General features: G+C 31.4%; 5 protein-coding genes across 5 annotated transcripts; 2 read left to right on the forward strand and 3 right to left on the reverse strand. All coding sequences in view use genetic code 12, as the record gives it.

The window, feature by feature from the left end:
• Window positions 1–190: 190 nt before the first annotated feature.
• MEC1 (protein kinase) lies at window positions 191–7195 on the forward strand (the record flags this gene model as incomplete). The annotated part of the gene is made up of 1 exon (XM_002551119.1): window positions 191–7195. The coding sequence occupies one exon, from the start codon at window positions 191–193 to the stop codon at window positions 7193–7195; it is 7005 nt and encodes a 2334-aa protein (XP_002551165.1).
• A 66-nt stretch (window positions 7196–7261) lies between these two features.
• On the reverse strand, window positions 7262–10042 carry CTRG_05464 (uncharacterized protein; the record flags this gene model as incomplete). The annotated part of the gene is made up of 1 exon (XM_002551120.1): window positions 7262–10042. One exon carries the CDS (start codon window positions 10040–10042, stop codon window positions 7262–7264), a length of 2781 nt encoding a protein of 926 aa, XP_002551166.1.
• Window positions 10043–10979: 937 nt separating this feature from the next.
• CTRG_05465 (uncharacterized protein) lies at window positions 10980–11378 on the reverse strand (the record flags this gene model as incomplete). Its single annotated transcript, XM_002551121.1, has 1 exon — window positions 10980–11378. One exon carries the CDS (start codon window positions 11376–11378, stop codon window positions 10980–10982), a length of 399 nt encoding a protein of 132 aa, XP_002551167.1.
• Window positions 11379–16371: 4993 nt separating this feature from the next.
• On the forward strand, window positions 16372–17154 carry RFC3 (replication factor C subunit 3; the record flags this gene model as incomplete). The annotated part of the gene is made up of 1 exon (XM_002551122.1): window positions 16372–17154. The coding sequence occupies one exon, from the start codon at window positions 16372–16374 to the stop codon at window positions 17152–17154; it is 783 nt and encodes a 260-aa protein (XP_002551168.1).
• A 44-nt stretch (window positions 17155–17198) lies between these two features.
• On the reverse strand, window positions 17199–17843 carry CTRG_05467 (uncharacterized protein; the record flags this gene model as incomplete). The annotated part of the gene is made up of 1 exon (XM_002551123.1): window positions 17199–17843. One exon carries the CDS (start codon window positions 17841–17843, stop codon window positions 17199–17201), a length of 645 nt encoding a protein of 214 aa, XP_002551169.1.
• Window positions 17844–22853: the final 5010 nt, after the last annotated feature.

Genomic DNA, 22853 nt, shown 5'->3' on the forward strand with positions numbered 1-22853 from the left:
CCGAGCCCAGGGCCAGCTTCGTCTTGTTTCTCTCTCTCTCTCTCTCTCTCTCTCGCACTGTGTCCCGGTTTACTTTTAAGTATACTAAAAATTTTCCATTGACATGAAAAACGCGTCCCACCAATTGTAGTTCAAAGCAAGTCCACTTTCTCTTCAACACCACAGCAGGAAAGGGGAGAAACGCAATGATATGACTTCCAATCAATCCATAAGCTCGTCTGAATTACTTCAGTTTTTAAATGATATAGAATCCAATATTAATGATCAAGACACTGATTTCCATAAACTCATTTTTTACCTTTTCCGATTCACCAATGAGAAATTAAATACTTTACAACATGAAGAGACATCTGAACAAATTGAGTTATTATCCAGACTAATCACAACTATAGATCTAGTACTATCGAAGAAAATATACCTACTAAAGATACCACTAACACAACAGGAATTGAGTTTGATCCATATACCTGAAAATTTCATTACTGTGGGAACAGATTGTCAATTATACCAATGGTGTATAATTTTTGCCAGACTTCAAATATCTAGATTCACATCAAGCACGAGTATACTCAATCAGTTAAAGAGGTTGATAATTTTGATCATCAATTTAGTGTGTTCGAAGTTGCATAGTTTTAAAGAAATAAAAAATATCCGAACTCAATTGTTAACCATCCTTGGAGATGATTTGAATTATTGTCTTCAAAATTTAGCCGAATCTAATTCCAATGAATATCAAGGCAAACTAGCAAGTGGAATACATTTTTTTTCCATAGTGAATGATCATGATATATCTGAGAAACTTTCTGTGAATCTAAACAGTTATCAACAACAATTTGAAAGTTACAGTAGGAAAATTTGGTTCACCATAAATGAAATCAGTCTTGAATCAACACCGGCAAATTTGAAATTGTTAGATACTTTGAAATCAGTATTTATATTATTACATCTTAACAATATTATGTTGAATCGACAAGTAACTTGGGTTGAAATTGGTTTATTGATGAATTGGATAGTTGAGTTTTTAAGACAAGATTTTAACGCATTAGATTCAGCTACCGATCAATTTGACTTTGTCCATTTAAATCATTCAATTTCATTGTCATTGTTCAAAATTTACTTGTTTTGCTTGGAAAAGGATAGACAATGCCCTGATAATAATATGGTAGAAAATTTCATGACATTCTTAAATTTCAAAGCTATTCTAGCAAAATTGGTCTACGATGAGAATCTTCCTAAAGTGATTAAAAAGACCTTGAATATAATACAGCATAGTTTTTATTCAAAGAAGAACCACGATGCAGAGGAGTTGAAAATTTACAAATCAGGTGTTTACCGAAACTATGTGGATGAACCGTTCGGTGATCCAGAATTGGAATCACTCAGATTGAAAACCCGTGAGTTCCAGAAATTACTGGAGCAGAACAATATGATAGAATTATTAAGTTTTGTTACTGGCGAAATGGATGAACCTATCGACGGTCTGTGTGTTTATGATCTTAAGGAATGGATAGAATGTGTCAAAGATTTAACCGTCCACAATAGAGATAGAATTAGTCAAGATAAAGCTACTTTATATACCCTAGCAACAACTCTAGGTTATTTTCCTTGCATTCTCATTAATGATTTTGATTACTCCATCGGTGAATGTACCAAATGTGGCTCCTCCCCACTAACCAAAAACTATTTCAGTGATATTGACCCAAAAAGAGTCCCGGTCACTAGTAGGCAAGAGACAGCTATTCTTCAACAAATCGTTGTTCAGTTTTTCATTCCCAAAATAATTGCCACTAATGATTCACTATTGACTTGTAATGTGCTTATTTTAATTTTCAAGTTATATGCTAGTTTTTCACCTGTTTCATATATGGCGGACCACGAGGTTATCGATTTTTTGTTGACATTGTTGGCAAATGATAATAATCGTGATGTTCGAATGCTCGTCACGAGAATCCTACCACTTTATTTAATCCAACTGGGTAATGACAAACAACTAGATGAAACCTTCAAGTACATTTTTCAAAAGATCACCGCAATTGACTTTTCATCACCGCGTCGTTGTCATTTTGGTGAGTCAACAATACGTGCAGTTGCTGAATTGGCTACTGTGTCCAATGGAGAACGGTTGTGTGCGATTTATTTCAAATTGATCGACTGGTTGAGTGAGCCAAATCAGCAACATACAAATTACGTCTATTGTGGAATTCTCGACCTTGCATCTACTAAATCTGTTCCCCCTCATAAACTACTCTCTCCATATTTGCCAAGTGTTGCCGATATGATTATCAAGAACTCTCGTGTTTTGGAAAAGATATTGCAAGTTCTGGGAGTCACAAGAAAGTATTTCTTGAATAGAAACAAGGAATATATTGTACCACGAATTTTAGAGTATTACAAAGACCCTACATTGATTTCTCAGATTGCTGATGCCGCGGGAGTTGAAATTGGAAAATTACTTGCATCTTGTTTATCCCGTATTCTTGCTTTCTATTTGGTTAAAGACGGGGTGAATGAAAAATATATTGTCAAAGTTCTAAGTAATGTGTGTCCAGATTATAAATTAGTTTCACCCAACGAATTATTTACACGTATTGGTGAAATCACGTGGTATATTTTATTGGAGATTCAAGTTGATGACAATGGTGGGATTAAAAATCTAGCCAATATTTCCAAGGCATTGGAATGTGTGGCTTCACATATGAAACTACGGGACCGCGCCAAACCATTAAACGTTGCTAGTTTAATAGAAGATCAGGTTTTGTTACTTGTACAGATGTTTAGTGATGTGACTCATTCATTAAGAGGTGCTAAACCGTTTCTTGAATTGAAACATTCATTTTTTGCAATCCAATTTATAATTCAAGGTCACGTAGAAGCAATCACATCTGCATTGGGTCAACTATCAACATGTTTGCAAGCGACTTTAGAAGAGCCAGACTACCATGTTTTGTCATTAAGTTGTTGGAATGAATTGGTGAACAAATTACCACAATCACATTTAATTTCCTTGATTGATATTATAATCTCCTTGATTTTCCAAAAATTTGAAAGTTTTGGTTCTGAAGCTAGAGAAATTGCTCTCCAAATCTTGCAATCGATTTACAAGCAAATTAAAGATGAAAGACACAATTGCTATGTATTGTATTATTTGTCACTTCCGTTTTTGCCATACATGAGAGATTATCAAGTTGTTAGAGAATTTAAAAGCATGAAATCCCCGTCAAAACCAAAAATATTCAAAGAATTCAACAGAAGGTTACTGACAAGCAATGTTTACGTTGTCAAACAAGCCCTCTTTGATTTGTATAATTACTGTCAACAGTACCAAGACTATTGCCAAAGCGAATACTTTAAAGATCCTACAATGACAGGTATCATGACTGCTTTGGTTCGAACAATACTCGATACAGCTGCCAAGTTTAGAAACAAGAACCCCAAGATTTCAAGTGAATGTGCCAGAGTGTTGTCTGTTATTGGTGCCTTAGATGCTAACAAGTTTCATTATAAAACAGTTAACCAACTGATTGTTATCAAGCTGGATTTTGAGAGCACAAAAGAAGTTATTAAGTTTTTGGTGGATTTGATTGAGAATCATTTGTTGAAGATTTTTTGGGCATCAAATGACCCTCATAAACAATTATTTGCAGCATACTCGATGCAGAAACTTCTTCTGGTTATGGGTCTTGATGAACGGGTATTAACAAAGAGTGAAGACAATCCGTGGAAATCGTTTAGTGATGTTGGGAAATCTACATTGACTCCATTGTTAAAATCCAAATATGCTGCTCCTAAACCGAAATCAAAGGAAATTGAGTTCCCATATTTCAAATTGGGAATGAAGTATGAAACATGGTTGGTAGACATTACGTTATACTTACTAAAAGCAGCTAGTCTTGATGATAAAAATAAAAGCAAAGACGTAGCAAATAGAAAAGTTATATTTGGTACCTGTGCGGTGTTGATTCACAAAGATCCCGATATTCCTTTGTGCCAGCATTTATTGAAATACGTTGCATTAAGTCATGTTGTTAATGATGGAATTGCTGATGCATTGCGCAAGGAGTTTTTACATATTTTCAGTTTTGATACTAAATTAGTATCACCTGAAAGAGCAGAACAATTGAAATTGTGCTACCAAACTATATTCTCCGTGTTTGATTATTTTAATGAATGGACATGTGCTATGCGTGAACACTCCAATAAAATGGAATCCCAAACTCTGTCTGATAAATCATTCTCCAAAGTTGAAGCAGTACAGAGGTTCAGCTCATTTCCACAAGAACTTATTGCTACAAAAGCAGCTGAATGTGATGCATATGAGAGAACAATTATGTACTTGGAAAATTGTTACCGTGATGGGAATTTTGGTTTGTCAAATATTGATAGTGCTTCTACTTTACAATCCATGTATGCAAATCTTGATGATTATGACGCGTTGAATGGTATTCTAAAAATGTTTTCAACAAATAACTTGAGGCAGAAATTATCAACATTCCAATATAGTGACAATTGGAGTTTAGCACATGAATCATTTGAAGTTTTGGGAACAACAAGCAATGGAGAAGTGGAAAAGACAAAATTGCTCGAATCATTGAATCAACGAGGTTTGTATGATGAGGCATTATCAACTTTAGCCGCAGCAACGGATCTGACCGACTTGACATCGATTCCTTTAGATTGGTCCATGACAGGTATACGTTCCGCGGTTTTCAAAGGTGATGCTGAACAGTTAAGGAAATGGTTAATGATAACAAACACTATTGGGACACCACTTAGTACAGAAGGAATGGTTGATTATGAATTTGCTAAATGTATCAACTTTATATTTGACATGAACCTTGAATCGTTTACAGAGTCAATGAATAAATTGTGCAACACCATTGGTAGCTCATTGGTTACATCAGTATCGTCAAATTTTACAAGAAATATCGCTTTAATGAATCAATTGCATGCAATTCATGATATCGAGTTGATTATGTCAGGTAAGGATTCAGATACAGTTTTGAAAGCAAGGTTAAGTAATGTTGATCAAGATTTCGATACTCAAAGAAGTCTTATTACGTTGCATAATGTGGCGTATAATCTGTCTCATGATACTTTAAAAGTATCGGGGAATTTGTTATTGGAATCACAAATGGCAAGAAAGAATGGTAGGTTGGATATCTCAACACGGTGTATTGTCCAAGCAATGGCATTAAATGATGAAAATGCTAATGTTGAATTTGCTCATTTGTTATGGGAACAAGGAAAACAATCCGAAGCAATCAAGTCTTTGTATGATATTCTAAAAGAAGACAAGTTCAATGGAGACCAGAAACGTAAAGCCCAAGTGTATCTTCAGTATGCCAATTGGTTAGGTGAGTCGAATCATTTATCGGCACAACAGATCATTCAAGAATATAATACAGCACTTCAACTTGATATGCTAAGTGAGAAATGTCATTATGATCTTGGTAAATATTACAATAAGTTGATGGATACTTCAGATGACAAGTCTGGATTATACCAACTGTATGCGGTGAAACATTATTCTAGAGCTGTATCTGTGGGCACAAATTATGTTTTTGAAGCTTTGCCTAAATTGATTACCATTTGGCTTGATTTTGCAAATTTGAAAAATGAAACAGCAACTGCATTTCAACGTCAGAAATTAAATGCAATTATTCTTGAGATAACTCTTGGTATCAAGAACATCCCAAGATATTCATGGTTTACAGTTATTACTCAAGTGTTATCAAGAATTGTACATCAACATGAACCATCATTCGAAGCGTTGGCCAAAATAGTTATGAAAGTTGTTAGAAATTATCCAGAACATGCATTATGGTATGTCTTATCACATACAAAATCAACTGATAAGATTAGGAGAAGCAGAGTTAAGAAAATCTTGCATGAAGTAGCTACTGTTTCAGTTGGTCCAGAAGATAAAGATGCATTTGATGTTGCTTCTTGTGAAGTACTCAGTAAACATATAGATGGAGCAAGAAGATTATTTGAAAAATTGATTGGCATTGCTAGTTTTAAAGTTGATCGTCGTGCTAAAAAGAAGGTATTGCTGTTGTCTAAAGATTTCCAATTACAATTAACTGACCCAATAAATGATGTGGTGATACCAGTACAATCAAACTTGCAAATTAGATTACCGACCCATGGGTTAACTCATTTTAAAGGTTTTAATAGAGCCTCAAGTGTTACATTTGATGGGTTTGACGAAAAAGTGAATATTTTCCATTCTTTACAAATGCCAAAACAAGTTGTTATTCGAGGATCTGATGGTAAAGCATATCCCTTAATGGTAAAAGATGATGATACTCGTAAGGATGCTAAAGTGGTTGAATTTACCACGATGGTGAATAGAATCTTGACATCTAGTACTGAGGCTAGAAAAAGAGGTTTACAAATTCTGAATTATTCTGTTATTCCACTTTCTGAACGCTATGGGGTAATTGAATTTGTCCTGAATGTTCAAACTATGAAAGGTATTATCGCTGAAGAACGTAAACGAATGGGTAAACAAATTAATGAACATAAAATATTTACAATGATTGATAAATTACAAAAAGCCAAACCTAAAAATTTGAAAGATCTTGTTCGACAATTTCGTGAAATATTATTAGAAAATCCACCTATTTTGCATAACTGGTTTATTGAACAATTTTCTGATCCAAGTGCATGGTATATGGCAAGAAATTCATTTACAAGATCTAGTGCAGTTATGTCAATGGTTGGTTATATTGTTGGATTAGGAGATCGACATTGTGAAAATATTTTGATTTTTAAAGAGAATGGTTCTGTATTACATATTGATTTTGATTGTTTATTTGAAAAAGGTTTAACTTTACCAACACCAGAAATTGTTCCATTTAGATTAACTCAAAATATGGTTGATGCTATGGGTATTAGTGGAGTTGATGGTATTTTCAGAATTACATGTGAAGTAACTGGAAGTTTATTAAGAGAAAATGAACAAATTTTAATGAATATTTTAGAAACTTTAATTCATGATCCTTTATTAGATTGGAAAAAATTGGATCCTCGTCATATACTTATGAAAGTTCGTAAAAAATTAAGAGGTTTAATTAATGAAGATGAAGGATTACCAATGAATATTCATGGTCAAGTTGATGTTTTAATTCAAGAAGCTACATCAATTGAAAGATTAGCACAAATGTATTGTGGTTGGGCAGCATATATTTAAATACTAATATACACATTATTTAATAAATATATATATATATATATTACCTTTGGTTTAAATTTAGAATTAGAATTCATCACGTGTGATTTTTTCTTCTTCTTCTGTTTTTAAAGATGGTGATTTTGGTGGTGCTTTTCTATGAACAGTTTTAGATCTATTTGGAGTTGCAGGTTGTGAAATTCCAACTGTTGGTTCAGCAACTAATAATTCACTTCTTATTGACATATTATCTGAAATTTCACGTGGTGGTAATGGAGGTGGAATAACACCACCACATCCACCTATTCCTGGACTAGTAGAAGTAACTGAAAGATTTCTTGGTGGCAATGGAGGTTGTGATTGTGATGGTAAAACTCCAGTTATTGAAGAAGATCTAGAAATTTGTTGTTGTTGTTGTTGATGTTGTTGGTTTTTTGTAGGTTGGATTCCCTTTGTTGATATATCATCTTTATAAGAAGTACTAAAAAGATTAAAATTATCATTATTATCCAATTTACTAAAATTATAAGATGGAGTTTGATTTAATGCTGTTGATGATGAATTTTTTGAAGATCCTGAAGATGATGCTGCAATAGCTGCTGTTGCTGCTGCTGTTGCAGTTGAACTCATATGATTTGTTAATGGATTAGTATTGTTATATGGTGGATTAATATTAACATTTTCATCCGTTGATGTTGAATTTTGCATAGGTTCCAAAGAATTTGATGATTTTCTTGGTTGTCTTCTACTTGATATCATTTCTGGTGGAGTATATGGTTTTTCTTCTTGAGGTTGTTTATTACCATGATCATCTTTAAAATACCATTTACCAATTTTTTTAAATGTATTGGACATTATTGTAGATCCAGCATTGGATGTAGTAGGTCCTAGATTATTGGAACTACTAGTAGTAGTGGTGGTGGTAGTGGTAGTCATTTGATCATCCAAAGTAGATGAAGATGGTTTCTTTTTCATTCTTTTACTTAAATCAGTTAATGTACTTGAAAATTTAGAATTTCTTAATGATCTTGAACTAAAAGATAATTCAGATTTTGTTTCAATATCTTCATATTTATCTAATGAATTAATATCTGAATTGGCATCAGCTTCTGTAGTGCCATCTGTTTGATTTCCTGAAAGTTCGTCATCATCCAATTTAGGTTCTTCCCAAATACCAGCACGATATAATTGATCTGAACTATCAAAAAATACAATATCATCCCAATGAGGTAAAACCAAACTTTCTTTAATGGCTTCCTTGAATTTTTTTTCAATTGAATTGGTAATGAAATTAAAATTCAAAGTTCTAGAACTTAACAAAGGTTCAATTTTAAAATTCATAACTGGATCAATTTCATAACAATACCAAAATCTACCACTTGGAGGAGGTTTTAATTTAAACAACATAGGCCCTTCCAACTTAGCCAATGTTATTTTCAATACCAAATCAACTTCTTTAGTAGTAAATTTCGTACCAAATGTTAAATCAACTTTAGTTGCAATTGTAACAGATAATCCTCCAGTATATGTAACATAACTAGACACTAAAACTGTACCATCTGGATTTATTTCTTTTAAATTTGGATATGTGAAAAAAGGTGCCAGATTACCTGGTTGAATATCAGTTATTTGAAATTGATCAAAAAACCCTGGTGTTTTAATCTTGTTTAATTTTTTACTCAATTTCTTATAAACATAATCTTCAAATTGTTTAGTATTTTTCATTGATAAAAACCATCTTCCTATAATTGCATTTATCCATTTAGTTTGTAATTGACCTTCAGAACTATATAAAGTCTGAATTAAATTAATCATTTCCTTTGTTTCAAAATGTAAAGTTTTAGCAAATTTGGTTGGACTCAATATATCAGGTAATTCGGATTTTTCCAATTTCATGGCTCTAATTAAAGCAAAGAACCAATCCTCCTTTTCTGAACAAATATCACAATAAATGAAAAATGATCCGCGTGGGGCAATCATATTTTGATTGTTTGGGAATTCATTACGTGAAGAATCTGAAGATCCAGGAGATGAAGACGATCCTGGTTGTTGCTGGCCGTTTGCATGATTCTCTTGCATCAATTTATTTGGATTTATCAATGCAATTGCTGAATATTTAGTGAATAATTGAGCATCAGTTAAATCACGGGGCCATAGTGTGGCGAAATAATTTGCCAATACAATGACATGTTTAACATCTTTTAAAGTTTGATCTTTATATAAGAATAAATTCCCATGTTTCAATACAGCAAAATAGCGATGTTTCTTTTGTGATGATCTGATGGTTTGTTTTTGAGATTGATTAGCATGACTATGTTGTTGTTGTTGTGCATGGGTATCATTACCAGAATCCTTATGTAATACAAATGTATCTTTATTGACATCATCGCTACTATCTAAATCATCAAGCAGACGATTTTCTTTTGAATTGTCATGATCTTTTGATTTTTTAGTGGCCAGATCTTTAACTAATTTATATAAAGCTGAATAAGCTGATTTATTATCATTTGATTCAGTAATCAGTTGAGTACTTGAATTGATTTCATCTGGACTTTCAATGTAATCTCTTGTAACAAATATCCATCCACTTTTATAAGTCTCCAATCCAGATTGATGATTTTCTTCCAATTCTCCAGCTTTCAATGAATCTGCCTCGGTGTCCTTATCTTGTAAATAACTTGTCTCCACTTTTGGTTTAACATAGATGTATAGTATAAGAATACCCGGTAGGAATGTCAACCCACCTAGAACATAAACAAATAAAAAGAATATAAGACCCATTGTTGGACCAGTAGGAAAGTAATTGTTGTTTAGAAGAAGAAGAAGAAGAAAATGATAATTGATAAATTCCATAGCAAACAATTTCATTTCTATAAACTGCGAGTTTAATTTTTTTTTTTTTTTTGCTTCGTGCAATCCGGCTGCGGATTACGTAATGCACAGGGCCTTGATATTGCCAGAGTAACCGAGTACTGTCTCCTACTATCCATTAGGAGATTACTCCAGCAAAGACGGGCGGTTAGTAAGGGGCCTTTGGGGATTTATACATATTAACAGGACAGAATGTTACAGATGAGAAGGGAGGGGGGCAATTTACATGAACTAACATGAGAATGATTCAACTTGGGTTTTTACAAATCGGTTCTATTCGGAATATACGTCGACTCAAAGACACAGTGTAATGAAACATGTAACAACCTTCTAGCCCTATGAACACTGTTTAGCTAGTACAGTCCTTACAGTTTTATTTCTCACTATAGTGTGAGCATAATTTTCAGATCAATGTGTCAAAATTATTCGCACTATCTGCAAATAAAAGTTCATATTAAAGCAGTCAATATTTTTGGTACTAGTGCACAAAAAAAGTTCATATTCCATGACCGCTATCTGTTCATACTAAAAATGTATGATATTTGGTATGAACAAAAAAAAAGGGCAGCTAATTTGAAAGTATTATTCCCGCTGATGTGAACATTTTGACTCCATCTACTATGAACAATTAATCTCTCTTACTATGAAATAAATTGTTGCATTGATATTAATAATTTATTTGAACTTGGTACGAACTGAAAGTAGAAACACTGTTAGCAGAAAAAAAAGGGAATCATTTACGACACTCTTGATCATTTCATTTTGACATATATTTTATAATCCATTTGAATATAATGGGAATCAATCAAGATAATCAATTTGACGCAATTCTGAATAAGGAAAGACACATAACAGTGGATTATATTCATGAATTTTGATGGCGGTATCTTATGAATCTATATTCCGAAAATAAATATATATATATATTCAAATATTACATCCTTGAAACCATATTTTTGAATGTCACTTTTTGTTGTACATTTATATGTTCCATTGGTCGCGCCCTATATCTGTGTGTCACAATGATCCATACATTAAACCATTGATTTGTATGTTCCTGATTTGGTGCGCATTTGTATGTACAAATTTTCCCTCTATATATCCGTATATTAGAATGTTCCGTCCATTTATCCATAGATTTATATGTTCCAAATTTGTGGAATATTTGAATGTTTTTGGAAAAAGTAGCATTGCGATCTCTGTTTTCTATGGTCATCACAGTGCGACATGCAAATGTTCCACGATTTGTAACATTTGTCACTGTTAGTACGATTTTTGCATTTTTGAAAATGGTATACAATTCCCAGTAATAGATTATCTTATATATGTTCATTCTGGGTCATTTGGACAAATATTGGAGGAGTTATCTATCAATCTTACTCTTGGAATTTCAAACAATCTTTTTTTTATCGGGAATAATAATTTTTCTAAATAACTCACTAAACATGAGTTTGGCCCCGCAGAAAATGGTTGGATTGAAATATCCATATAAATTAGTACATATTTATATGCATTGAAGCTAGTGATCCCTGTTGTTGGTGTATCTAGTGGTTTCAAAGGGGTTCATCAGGGATTCGATTGACTTATTCCCATGATTTTCAAATCGGTTTGTACACGACAAAATACCAAAAATGACTTGAATCTCTTTTCGCCATACAAAATGTAGATTTGGGTTTGTTTTCAGTTATTTTGGTTGGAAACATGATTCATTATAGGTATTATGTACTCAACTCAAATATATAATAAACAGATAACATAATATATGGCTCTGGCAAGTACTAATAGTGGTATCAATGGAACAGAAGCCAAATTATAGATTATATATGTCATTCCTTTCGATACTTGAATTATTTTTCTTCGGATTCTTTCATGCGAACCATGGACCTAAATTCAAGAAGTTTCCCCACTTGCATGTCGAGAATAGGCTGAACATAACTAATAGCCAATTTAAATATGCAAATATTTGTAATGCTGATTCATTTCAAACCATCGACTACTAATACTTTATTCAAAAGGTAAATTTTTTCTTCCAAATCTACCTACAGTCCACCCGTTTGGAGAATGAAGTACATACTGGATTTTTATTACCATACAGTATAGTTTCATTAATTGCCGCTGATGTATATTTGTTACTATTTTATATATAAAGATAGTCTATAAGAGCATTCATAGTATTCCACTATATTGTTTATCAATATTATTGTCTAACAAAAATATGATGAAAGCTGTTACCAGTCACTTGATTTCGTTGCGAAATTTTGGAAAAAAAGGTGAATTAATAAAGTTGAGGGAGTCTTTTTGAAATAACCTAAAGTGAGAAACCGCAATGTTCCTTTTAGTTTGTTGAAAACCTCATTATGTTGCTGAAAGGTGGCAACATCATAAGGTTGCCCAAAGTTGCCAAAAGGTGGAATATAAGAAACCTCATTAATTTTATGATAATTTCCAAAAATGCGACGACAAAAGATTAATTTGCTTATTTTGCAAACTAAAGATACTTCATGAAGTTGTCCATGTATTACTAGATCTATCAATTCTAGCTCGATTCTCGTCGTTTGGACCACATGATGTTATTTATATCAGTGCTTAATAGTGTCACATCCAATCCCGGGTGAATTTGTTAACAATTGGTGGAGTTATCTATCAAACCTTACTCTTCAAAAATCAAAGTATCTTTTTTTTATCGGGAATTATGGTTTTCCTAAATAACTCAATAATTGCAGTGATAGGCTCGCATAAAATGGCTTAATTAAAATAATTATATAAATACCAATACAATCGAGTGATTTAAAGGTGGAAATTGCTATTATGGGTGTATTTAGCGGTTTCAAAGGGGTTCATCAGCAACTCGATTGGTTTATTCCCGTAGTTTTAATATGGGCCCAGACACGTAAAAAGCTTAAAAATTGACGTGAATCTCTTTTCTCCATACAAAATTGTAGTGAGCTTATTATGTAGCGAGAATAGATCTGATATGCAGAAAAAAATGAAGTATTTTAGACACTTTTGATATAACCTTTTTCAAATAAATATCTTCTAATCCATCTGAATTTAATAGAAATCAATCAAAATAGCCAATTTGACAAGATACTGAGTAAAAAGAGACAGATGATGGATGATCACATTTATGGGTTTGATGGTTGCAACTTATATATTCAAATATTCCCTTAATTAAATCATAGATTTTAAGTTTCTGATTTGGTGAGTATTCGTATATTCCAATAGTTGAGCCATATATATCGATACATTCAAATTTTCCGTTCATTAATTCACTGATTTTTAATGTCTTGATTAATGCGTATTTCTATATCCCAATGGTTGTTCTCTGTATTATAATATCCAAATGTTCTCTCCATTGCAGCATAGATTTGTATGTTGCAAATTTGTAGAATATTTGGATGCTTCAGAAAAATGTAGCATTTTGACCTCTGTTTTCTATGGTCATCACAGTGCGACATGCAAATGTTCCACGAATTGCAACATTTGTCGCTGTTAGTACGATTTTTGCAACTCTGAAAATGGTATATGATTTGTAGTGATAAATTATGCTATCTAAATTCATTCTGAATCAATTGGATAAATATTGGAGGAGTTATGTATCAATCTTACTCTTGGAATTTGAAAGTATCTTTTTTTTATCGGGAATTATCATTTTGTTGAATAAGTCACTAATTACGCTAGTCAGACCACTCAAACTGAATTCATTGGAATATTAATGTAAATATAATCATATCTATACTATTATCATATTCAATTTCCAGGTTTTAAACCATATAGTGCTTTCAAAGGGCTCCATCAGCAACTCAAGTGGTTTATTCCCGTGATTTTCAAAATGGTTCACGCACGAAAAATCTCCAAAAATCGCTTGAATCTCTTTTCCCCATACAAAACTCAACTGATTATGTGTTTTCAGTTGTATTGGTTGGAAACATGATCCATTGTGGGTTTAATGCATTTAACTTGATGATATATTAAAAGAATAACATAATAGATCGTCCTGCTAAGTACTAATAGTGATAGTAATGAAACAGAACCCGATTTATGTATTATATATTTCATTCTTTCTGATATTAGAATTCTTCTTTTTTCTTCTTCAGATTCTTTCGTAGGAACCATGGACCTAGAATTGAGAATTCGCGGAAACTGCACATCGATAACAAGCATTCAAATATTTTTTCAGCATAACTAATAGCCAATTTTATTCTGCAAATGCTTTTGATGCTGGTTTATTTTATACCATCGAGCTTATTAAAGCTGTACACTACAATATTCTATCAAATCTACTTCCAGTTCACCGCTTTGGAGAATGAAGTATAGAGTGGATTTTTATACCGATACAGTATAGTTTCGTTAATTGCCGCTGATGTATATTTGTCGATATTTTATATATAATGATGGCCTATAAGAACCTTCATAGCATTCCACTATATTGTTTATCGATATTGTTGTGGTTTCCACTTTTTTCAAATAACAAAAATATGATGAAAGCTGTTACCAGCCAATTGTTGTTGCAAGATTTTGGGAAAAAAGGCGTATTTATAAAGTTGCGGAAGACTTTTTAAAATAACCAAAATTGAGAAACCGCAGCATTCTTTTTAGTTTGTTGAAAACCTCATTATGTTGCTGAAAAGTGGCAACATCATAATGTTGCCCAAAGGTTGCCAAAAGGTGGAAAATAAGAAACTTCATTAATTTTAAGAAAATTTCCAAAAATGCGACGACAAAAAATTAATTTTCTTATTTTGCAAACTATAGTAATTTCATAAAGTTGCATATATTTCTCTAGATCTATCGGTTCTAGCTTGATTCTTATCGCTTAAACAACATGATGTTATTTATATCAGTGTTTAATACTACCACACTCACTCCTGAACGGATTGGCTAACAATTGGTGGACTTATCTATCCATTCTTACTTTTGAAAAATCAAAGTATCTTTTTTTTATCGGGAATTATGGTTTTCCTAAATAACTCAGTAATTACACTAGCAATACCACTAAAACTGTATTAATTTGTATAATAATGTAAATATTATCACATATATACTATTATCATATTCTATTTCCAGTTTCTAGGCCATCTAGTATTCCCAAAGGGGTTCATCATGATCTCAAGTGGTTTATTCCCGTGATTTTAATTTTGGTTCACACACGAAAAAATACCAAAAATTGACGTGAATCTCTTTTCCCCATACAAAATTCAACTGATGGTATATTTTCAGTTGTACTATAGTGATATCATCAATTTATTGTCACTTAAATCTATTGTGGAAGTCATCAAAGGTGAATATATTCATCTAGTATTGTTTGAATATCCTCAAAAATACTAATTGTGCTAAACTTGCACATTTGTATCATTATACCATTTCTGTAATTTATTTCTCAATTTTTTGAATTTTGCAATTTTTTCGCGGTAATTGTCGACTAAAATTATAAAAGTATCGACTAGTTTACGTCGAGAGATAAATTTTCAAGGAACATCCCTTGAGATTTTCACCATTGAGACCCCATTTCTGCAAATCACTAGATAAGAAGAGAAAAACTCCATCAATTAGTGTTATAACAACATAAAACTATTACTAATGCTGTTCAGGATTAATCACATACAGAATCCAATCGTACTTGTTATTGTAGTATGTTCGTTACTATTAATTCTATCTAAACCATACATTTTTAGTATGAGCATTTTTTTGGGCACTAGTATCAAAAATATTAAGCGCTTTACTATGTACTTTTCTTTTCAAATAGTGCGAATAATTTTGACACATTGATCTGAAAATTATACTCACACTAGTGCAAGATAAAACTGCAACGACTGTACTGTAATTTTGCCATCAGTGATCTTTTTTTCATTGACAACGAACTACTCTGCTTGCACGTGATTTATTTGGTTTTAACACGACCCAGCGGATTTTACACGAAAAAAAAAAAGAAAATCAAAAAAAAAAAAAAAAAAAAGAAAAATTCAACGCGTCGTGATTTTCCATTTAATCCAACCATCTTGAAAAGACCAATAGACTTACACCAACAACAATAACAACCACAATGAGTGTGAAATCAAAAGAGAATCTTCCATGGTATGTTACATAATAGATATTATATTGAACTTAGAGAATCATTGTACTAACGAGATTGTAGGGTTGAGAAGTATCGTCCAGATAATCTTGAAGAAGTTAAAGGTCAAGAAGAAATTGTTACAACAGTACGAAAATTTGTTGAAACGGGGAAATTACCACATTTATTATTTTATGGACCTCCAGGTACTGGTAAAACCTCAACAATTGTAGCATTAGCTAAAGAAATATATGGGGCTAAAAGTTATAAAAATATGGTTTTAGAATTGAATGCATCTGATGATAGAGGTATTGATGTTGTTAGAAATCAAATTAAAAATTTTGCAAGTACTAGACAAATTTTTACTAGTTCAAATGGAAATCAATTTAAATTAATTATATTAGATGAAGCTGATGCTATGACAAATGTTGCTCAAAATTCATTAAGAAGAATTATTGAAAAATATACTAAGAATTGTCGATTTTGTATATTAGCTAATTATAGTCACAAGTTAAATCCTGCTTTGATTTCAAGATGTACAAGGTTTAGATTTACTCCAATTGAAGAGTCATCAATTAAAGAAAGAATGAATTATGTTATTATTAAAGAAGGTGTTAAAATTACTGATGATGCCTTGGAATCATTATTAAAATTATCAAAAGGTGATATGAGAAGAGCTTTAAATGTATTACAAGCATGTCAAGCAGCTAAAGAATCTCAAGATGAGATTATTAACATTGATATGATTTATGAATGTATTGGAGCACCTCATCCAAATGATGTTGAAACTTGTTTGGATTCAATATTGAAGGATGATTGGACAACAGCATATTTAACCATGAATAAATATAAAAATGTTAAAGGTTTAGCTTTAATTGATTTAATTACTGGATTTGTGGAAATTTTAAATAATTATCAATTGAATATGAAGACTAGAGCAGAAATTTTAAAAGGTTTAAGCGATATTGAATATGGTATAAGTCGTGGTGGTAATGATAAGATTCAAACTAGTGCAATCATTGGTGTAATTAAAGATGCTATGGAATTTCAAAAATAGGAATCGTTGTCCAGTATAAGAGAAGTAGTGACAATTTTTCTTCGTTATTTCTTGATTGATATATTTAATAAATCATGGAATGATTTCTTTTTAATAAGTTGTTTGTTGTAAACTATAGGGTTGATGTCAGATTTATCAATTATTCTGATTTTAAAATCATCTAATGAATTCCCAGTAAAACTAAACTCTGAATTGTCTCGACTCGTGCTATTTTCTGAAATAGCAATAGTTTGTTCTTCTTCTTCTTCTTCTTCTTCTATGTTCTCTGTGTTGAATTCTGGTTTTACCAATGATTTACCTAATTGAATTTGTTTATCCTCCTCATCGTTGTCAACCATAGTTTTATCAGTTGTTGTTGTGGTGGTGGCAGTAGCAGTAGTAGTAGCACTTCTGATTGCTGGTTTATGAATATTATTAATCTTTGCAAATATTGATTCACTATGAAACAACTTTTCTTTCTTTGATATTGAAGGTAAACTACTAAACCATAATTTTTCCAATTTATTCCATGAGATAGATGAATCAGAATCAGATTCTGAATTTAATAAAGTTGGTGAAGTTGAAGATATATAATTAATAGATTTCTTATTATTAAATAATTGTTTAAATGTATTTATTGATTCAAATCTTTCTTCTTCCATATATTCTTCATCTAATTTCCATTTAACACTTTTAGAATTTTTCATCATTGATATATGATTTAATGATATGATAAGAATTGAATTGTTGCATTTTTTTTTTTTTTTTTTTGATTGCAAAAATATAAATCCATAGTTATTTTTACCTATCACGTGAAAGAGCTAAAAAAAATGTAGCCATTAACTAAAAGTACAAGTAGATACGATTTTTTAAACATATTTCCAATTGTTCTGCCTACTAAAAGAATGGTTGAATAAAATGGTGGGAAATTCGTACAAACTCTACAAGAAAATCAAAAATCTGAAACTTATACCTATACATATACAGAATTTGTCGGAATTTGAAATAAATGGAAAATTTCATATTCTAAAGTTTCTACCCCTATTTGTCCATCAACTTATAGTAAATATGTATGTTCAACAAAAATAACTGTCAAAGTCAAAGCTTAACGTAAAAGTAAACGCAAGGCAAAACTGTACTTTACTGCCAATAAAGAGAATACTTGATCATCTATATGTACCGTTTCAACATGTGAATTTACATCGTGGAAATTAAATCCCATTGTATACAAGCAAGTAAGCTTAAACAAAAGTAGTAGTATTGAATTTGATGAGTATTAATTGGGCGATAAGATACATAAACATTTAGGTTTCGTTGAATATACAAATAATAATGCCTCAACCAGCCATTTGATAATGATAGAAGAGGAGACAGATATCAATATAGTGGCAAATATTAGGAAAAAAAAAAGATGAAATTGATATTGTTGATAACCTTTTGAAATTTATCAATCTGTGGGTGAATCTTTGATATTAATAATCAACAATAAAGACAATACAAAAAGAAAAAAAGAAATAACAAATTTTGCAGCTAATTGTTATTTCGTATAGTCGAATATTGATTCAAATGGTAGACTTGTTTGGTTTGTATTGTAAGTTCTTAATACCGAATAACTAAGAATTCAAGAAGTGATATTCCTGATACTTTCAAATAAAGAAAAAACAAGCAAATTCCTACGCTGATAAATGAATAACTTCTACATGTACAAGTTGAATAATCACCATAAAATGGCGAAAATGAATCGAGGAGAATTATTGTGCCTTTCGAGATTTCATTAGTTTCACAAAGTGTCATTGTGAAATGGTTGAAACGTGCATATACAGCAAAACAGAAAGAAAGAAAGAATACAAAATGCAAGACCTAATTTCTTGAATAACATAAAAACAAATCCAACACTTTCTTAACTTATTCAAATCAATATTGTGTATGAGTTAAAAAGAAATTTTACTTGTTGTTGAGTTTGGGTATTGGTTTATATTAGTTTCGGATTTAGGGGTCGGGGAGAGAAAGAAGTACTGCCGAGTCTACGACGTGGGAAGGAGGCAAGTGAAAGTTTTATTTTGGGTCCTTCCATGTCCCAGGCGTTGCTTATAATTGTTTAGTGTAAGGTATTGTTTGTCGTTTGTCGTATCGGTAGATTTTCTTTTCCATATTGAAGTTGAAGTTTATCATTAGCTTATATTCAAGATCAATATTAAATTCTTTTGTGAGATGAATAATAGAATACGGGATATAGATGAAATTTCTAATATCTTATACCGTAAAGTAAATACATATTATCTCTTACAGTATACACAAGGTAAGAATAATCTGTATTTCAATACAGAATGTATAATTAAATAGTTAATATGTAATTAAATTCAAATCATCGCCTCATGTTTTATGTACTTTAATAAATATATATAGAAGATTATTATCCATCCCCGATTCAAACACAACTATTTACACTAATGATTACAAGTGGGTTATAAATCTATCCAAGTGGAATTCTAACCAAGATGTGAAGAATTGAATGATATATAAAATTACAATTCCTTAATTTAAAATCTGAGCCGTCGCCTTTTCCCGCCCCTCCAAAAAAAATGGCACCATTAGGGGGGAGATGAATCCCAACGACGTAGAAATGATACGATGGGGGGGATGAAATAAGTTCACATCAAACTCTTTGAAGTAACCCATCAATAGCCGATCTTGCAGTGTCAGATAGTTGGTTCTTTTTTTTTTATTTATTTATTTTGACTATTCTCTATACAATAGACATTCATCTCTTTGTATCATTATCTTGAAATAAAAATCAAAGTAAATGAAGGAAGGAATTTCTTCCTTACTTGTTAGTAGAAAGAAAAAATTTGGGTGTGAAAAATATAAACTAAGTGGAAAATTTTTTTTTCACTTTTGAATTTATGGCTTGTATTGAATTGAACAAGAATAAGAATAAGAACAAGGCGATACACAAATGTTGAGTTCAAGCCAATAAGAGGTCAAAGAAGTAATGCATTATTGCATGAATAACAATGCAAACACAAAACTAGCAGATACGTCAATGTATACACAAACTTATTCCCAGTCCAACTTTTCAACTTGGTTCTTTTCTTTTGAGTTACTATTCTTTTTAGCTGCATTTTGCTAAAGAATCTGACAAATCCACAGATATAGAGTGAAACCACAGATGAAAGAATATCATCCACAAAGGATACCAATTAATTCCTGGTTTTGTTTCCTTTTGTTTATAGTTTAGAGGTTTTGACATCATTGTTGGTTATTCATGTTTATTCATCAACTGATATTCTAACATCATGGCAAATTTATAGCAATTTAATATTAACCGGAATCAAACATTCATAATTTGCAAATGATAATTTATAATACGTCAATGATTGTTAAGGAACATAATTGCATCGGTTATATAGTGAGACATTTTTTAATTATTGATTCTATTTTATTCTTGTAACGTTGCTATATTAACTAATGTTAGCAATCAAAAGTTCATTGGTTTAAATAAGAGAAATAAGGAAAGAAACCCCGAATGGTTGACGTCAAAACTGAAATAAAAATACATCCAAGACATTCGACCAAACAATAATGTTGTTGAAATTAATCAATCTTACATCAGCAATTTAATATATCTTTTCTGGGGGAAAGTAAAACCCTTTCTATACTTCTATTACTACTAATAAAAGATCAAGATAGCAATTATTCTCGCAAGATAAAAGAATTAATCAATATATATATAAACTTTTATAGTCAAACACATGTAAATTGATTTAAATCGTTTAAAGAAATAAATGAAACAAGTGGCGGTGAAATTACTTGATGTTATGTGGAGTTTACTAAAGAAAATGGTTTGTAGATATTATATTATCAATTAATAGTCAATTTCGGAATATCGGTCATTCCGAAATATTGCTAGCCTCGTTGCTTTTAAATCCATTGTTTATTGATTATCGTTGATGATGATAATGGAGCCAACTCACAATGTGGTGTTTTAAATAATCGCGTGGGGGGGGGGGGACTTGGATGGAGATTAGAAGTGTTACGGAAATATGTCTCATGGTATATCTAGATAAGGAAAATTGTAAATAATGAACAAAATACAAAGACTCATTGTCAGTATCATAATTGTCTATTATCAACTTCTATCACCATTATTATCAGTATCATTATCATTATCATCATCACCACCAATGATCAAGTGAAACGTGGGAATGGGGGGGAGAGGATGAAAAGAGAGAGAAAGCAAATGACAAATATCCGCAACTCCTTTTCAATTTTCCTTCATTGTTGATGATTGCTACTGATAGTTATCATAACATGGATCAATTCGGTAAGAGTTGTACTATGTAACTAACGAAGTACTTTCATTTCTTATGATAGCAATTATAATATAACCCATTGCAACAAAAAGGGTTTTTCTATTTAATCAATATGGGATCTATGATCAAGACACTACCCACAATAACCTTTTCCTTTAAGAGATAAACATGAGGCGCATAGCAATAAGAGTAATATGTGGTAAATGAAGTTTAAAAAAGGTTGTATGTAATCATAATCACCCCATAGACTTTTCTTATTCTTTGCTCTCTTATTTGTTGAAACAAAATATGTTTCGTATGTTAAAGAAGTTTCCATTTCGTAAGTTTGAAAGTAATATCATTGATATTACATGATTATACTTGTTGTTGACGATGATCCCGTTTAATCCATATGCTTAAGTAATCTATATTGTAATGGTATATTCTTTCTAAAGATTGCAACCTTCATCATCTGCCCAGTATCTACGAAAAAGGTAACATTTTTTTTTATAGTTATTTTTTTTAATGTATTTCAATATGGAAGATTCGGGAGGATTATACAAAATGTATGAGAATAGCGTTGCCGTAGTATGAGTTATAGTCTTTGATGGAGTATATTCTTTTTCATATTACTTCTCCACATCTTTATACTCTCCTCCACTTTTGAAAGTGGTGGTGGGTGTTCCCCACGAATGAATAATTCTAGAGTGACAATATTCAAATATTTGTTTACATAAGAGGGGAGCGAATGAATCATTACGAAGACAATAAAACTTTCTTTGAATTATATGAATTTATTGTAATTGTTAAAACTCCTCAAAAGTTATTGTTCCAGATCAATCTTTGTACCATAGGAATATTTCCACGTTGGTTATATATCTATAATTTTATTAAATTCTACATATATGTGTTGAAGCACAATTGATAGTAATGATGATGATGTTGAATGAACGAATGGATGATAATAATAGTACAAGGTACATGATAGCAATTATTTTTGCAATGAAATGAATTGCGGAGTTTAGTAATTATTGCATTGTTATCAGTTCATCATTGTATCAATCTACGTTTCTGCCCTTCTCCCTCCTTCTTTCCTCCCCCCTATGAGTTTTAGAGTCAAAGATGAAATTAATCATAAAAATAATAGAAAGAATTTCACAACTAAAACAAAGAAAATAATTGCAGATGAAATATACATCAATGAATAGAATGGAACCGAATAAAGTCGAATAATAAGTTATTGAATGACTTTATCATTCGACATTAATTTAGATTTCTCCTTAATCAACTAATTGCTTTTTTATGTCCATACATTAAATTAAATTAAATTAATTTAAAAAATTAAAAATCCAGATCTTTTCACTTCTACTTTTACTTTTTGCAATGTATAATTTACTGTCGTTCGTTCCGATTATTAGTTCCAGTAAA

The sequence above is a fragment of the Candida tropicalis genome (genome assembly GCF_000006335.3).
Source record: "Candida tropicalis MYA-3404 genomic scaffold supercont3.8, whole genome shotgun sequence".
Taxonomy (NCBI): Eukaryota; Fungi; Ascomycota; class Pichiomycetes; order Serinales; family Debaryomycetaceae; genus Candida; species Candida tropicalis.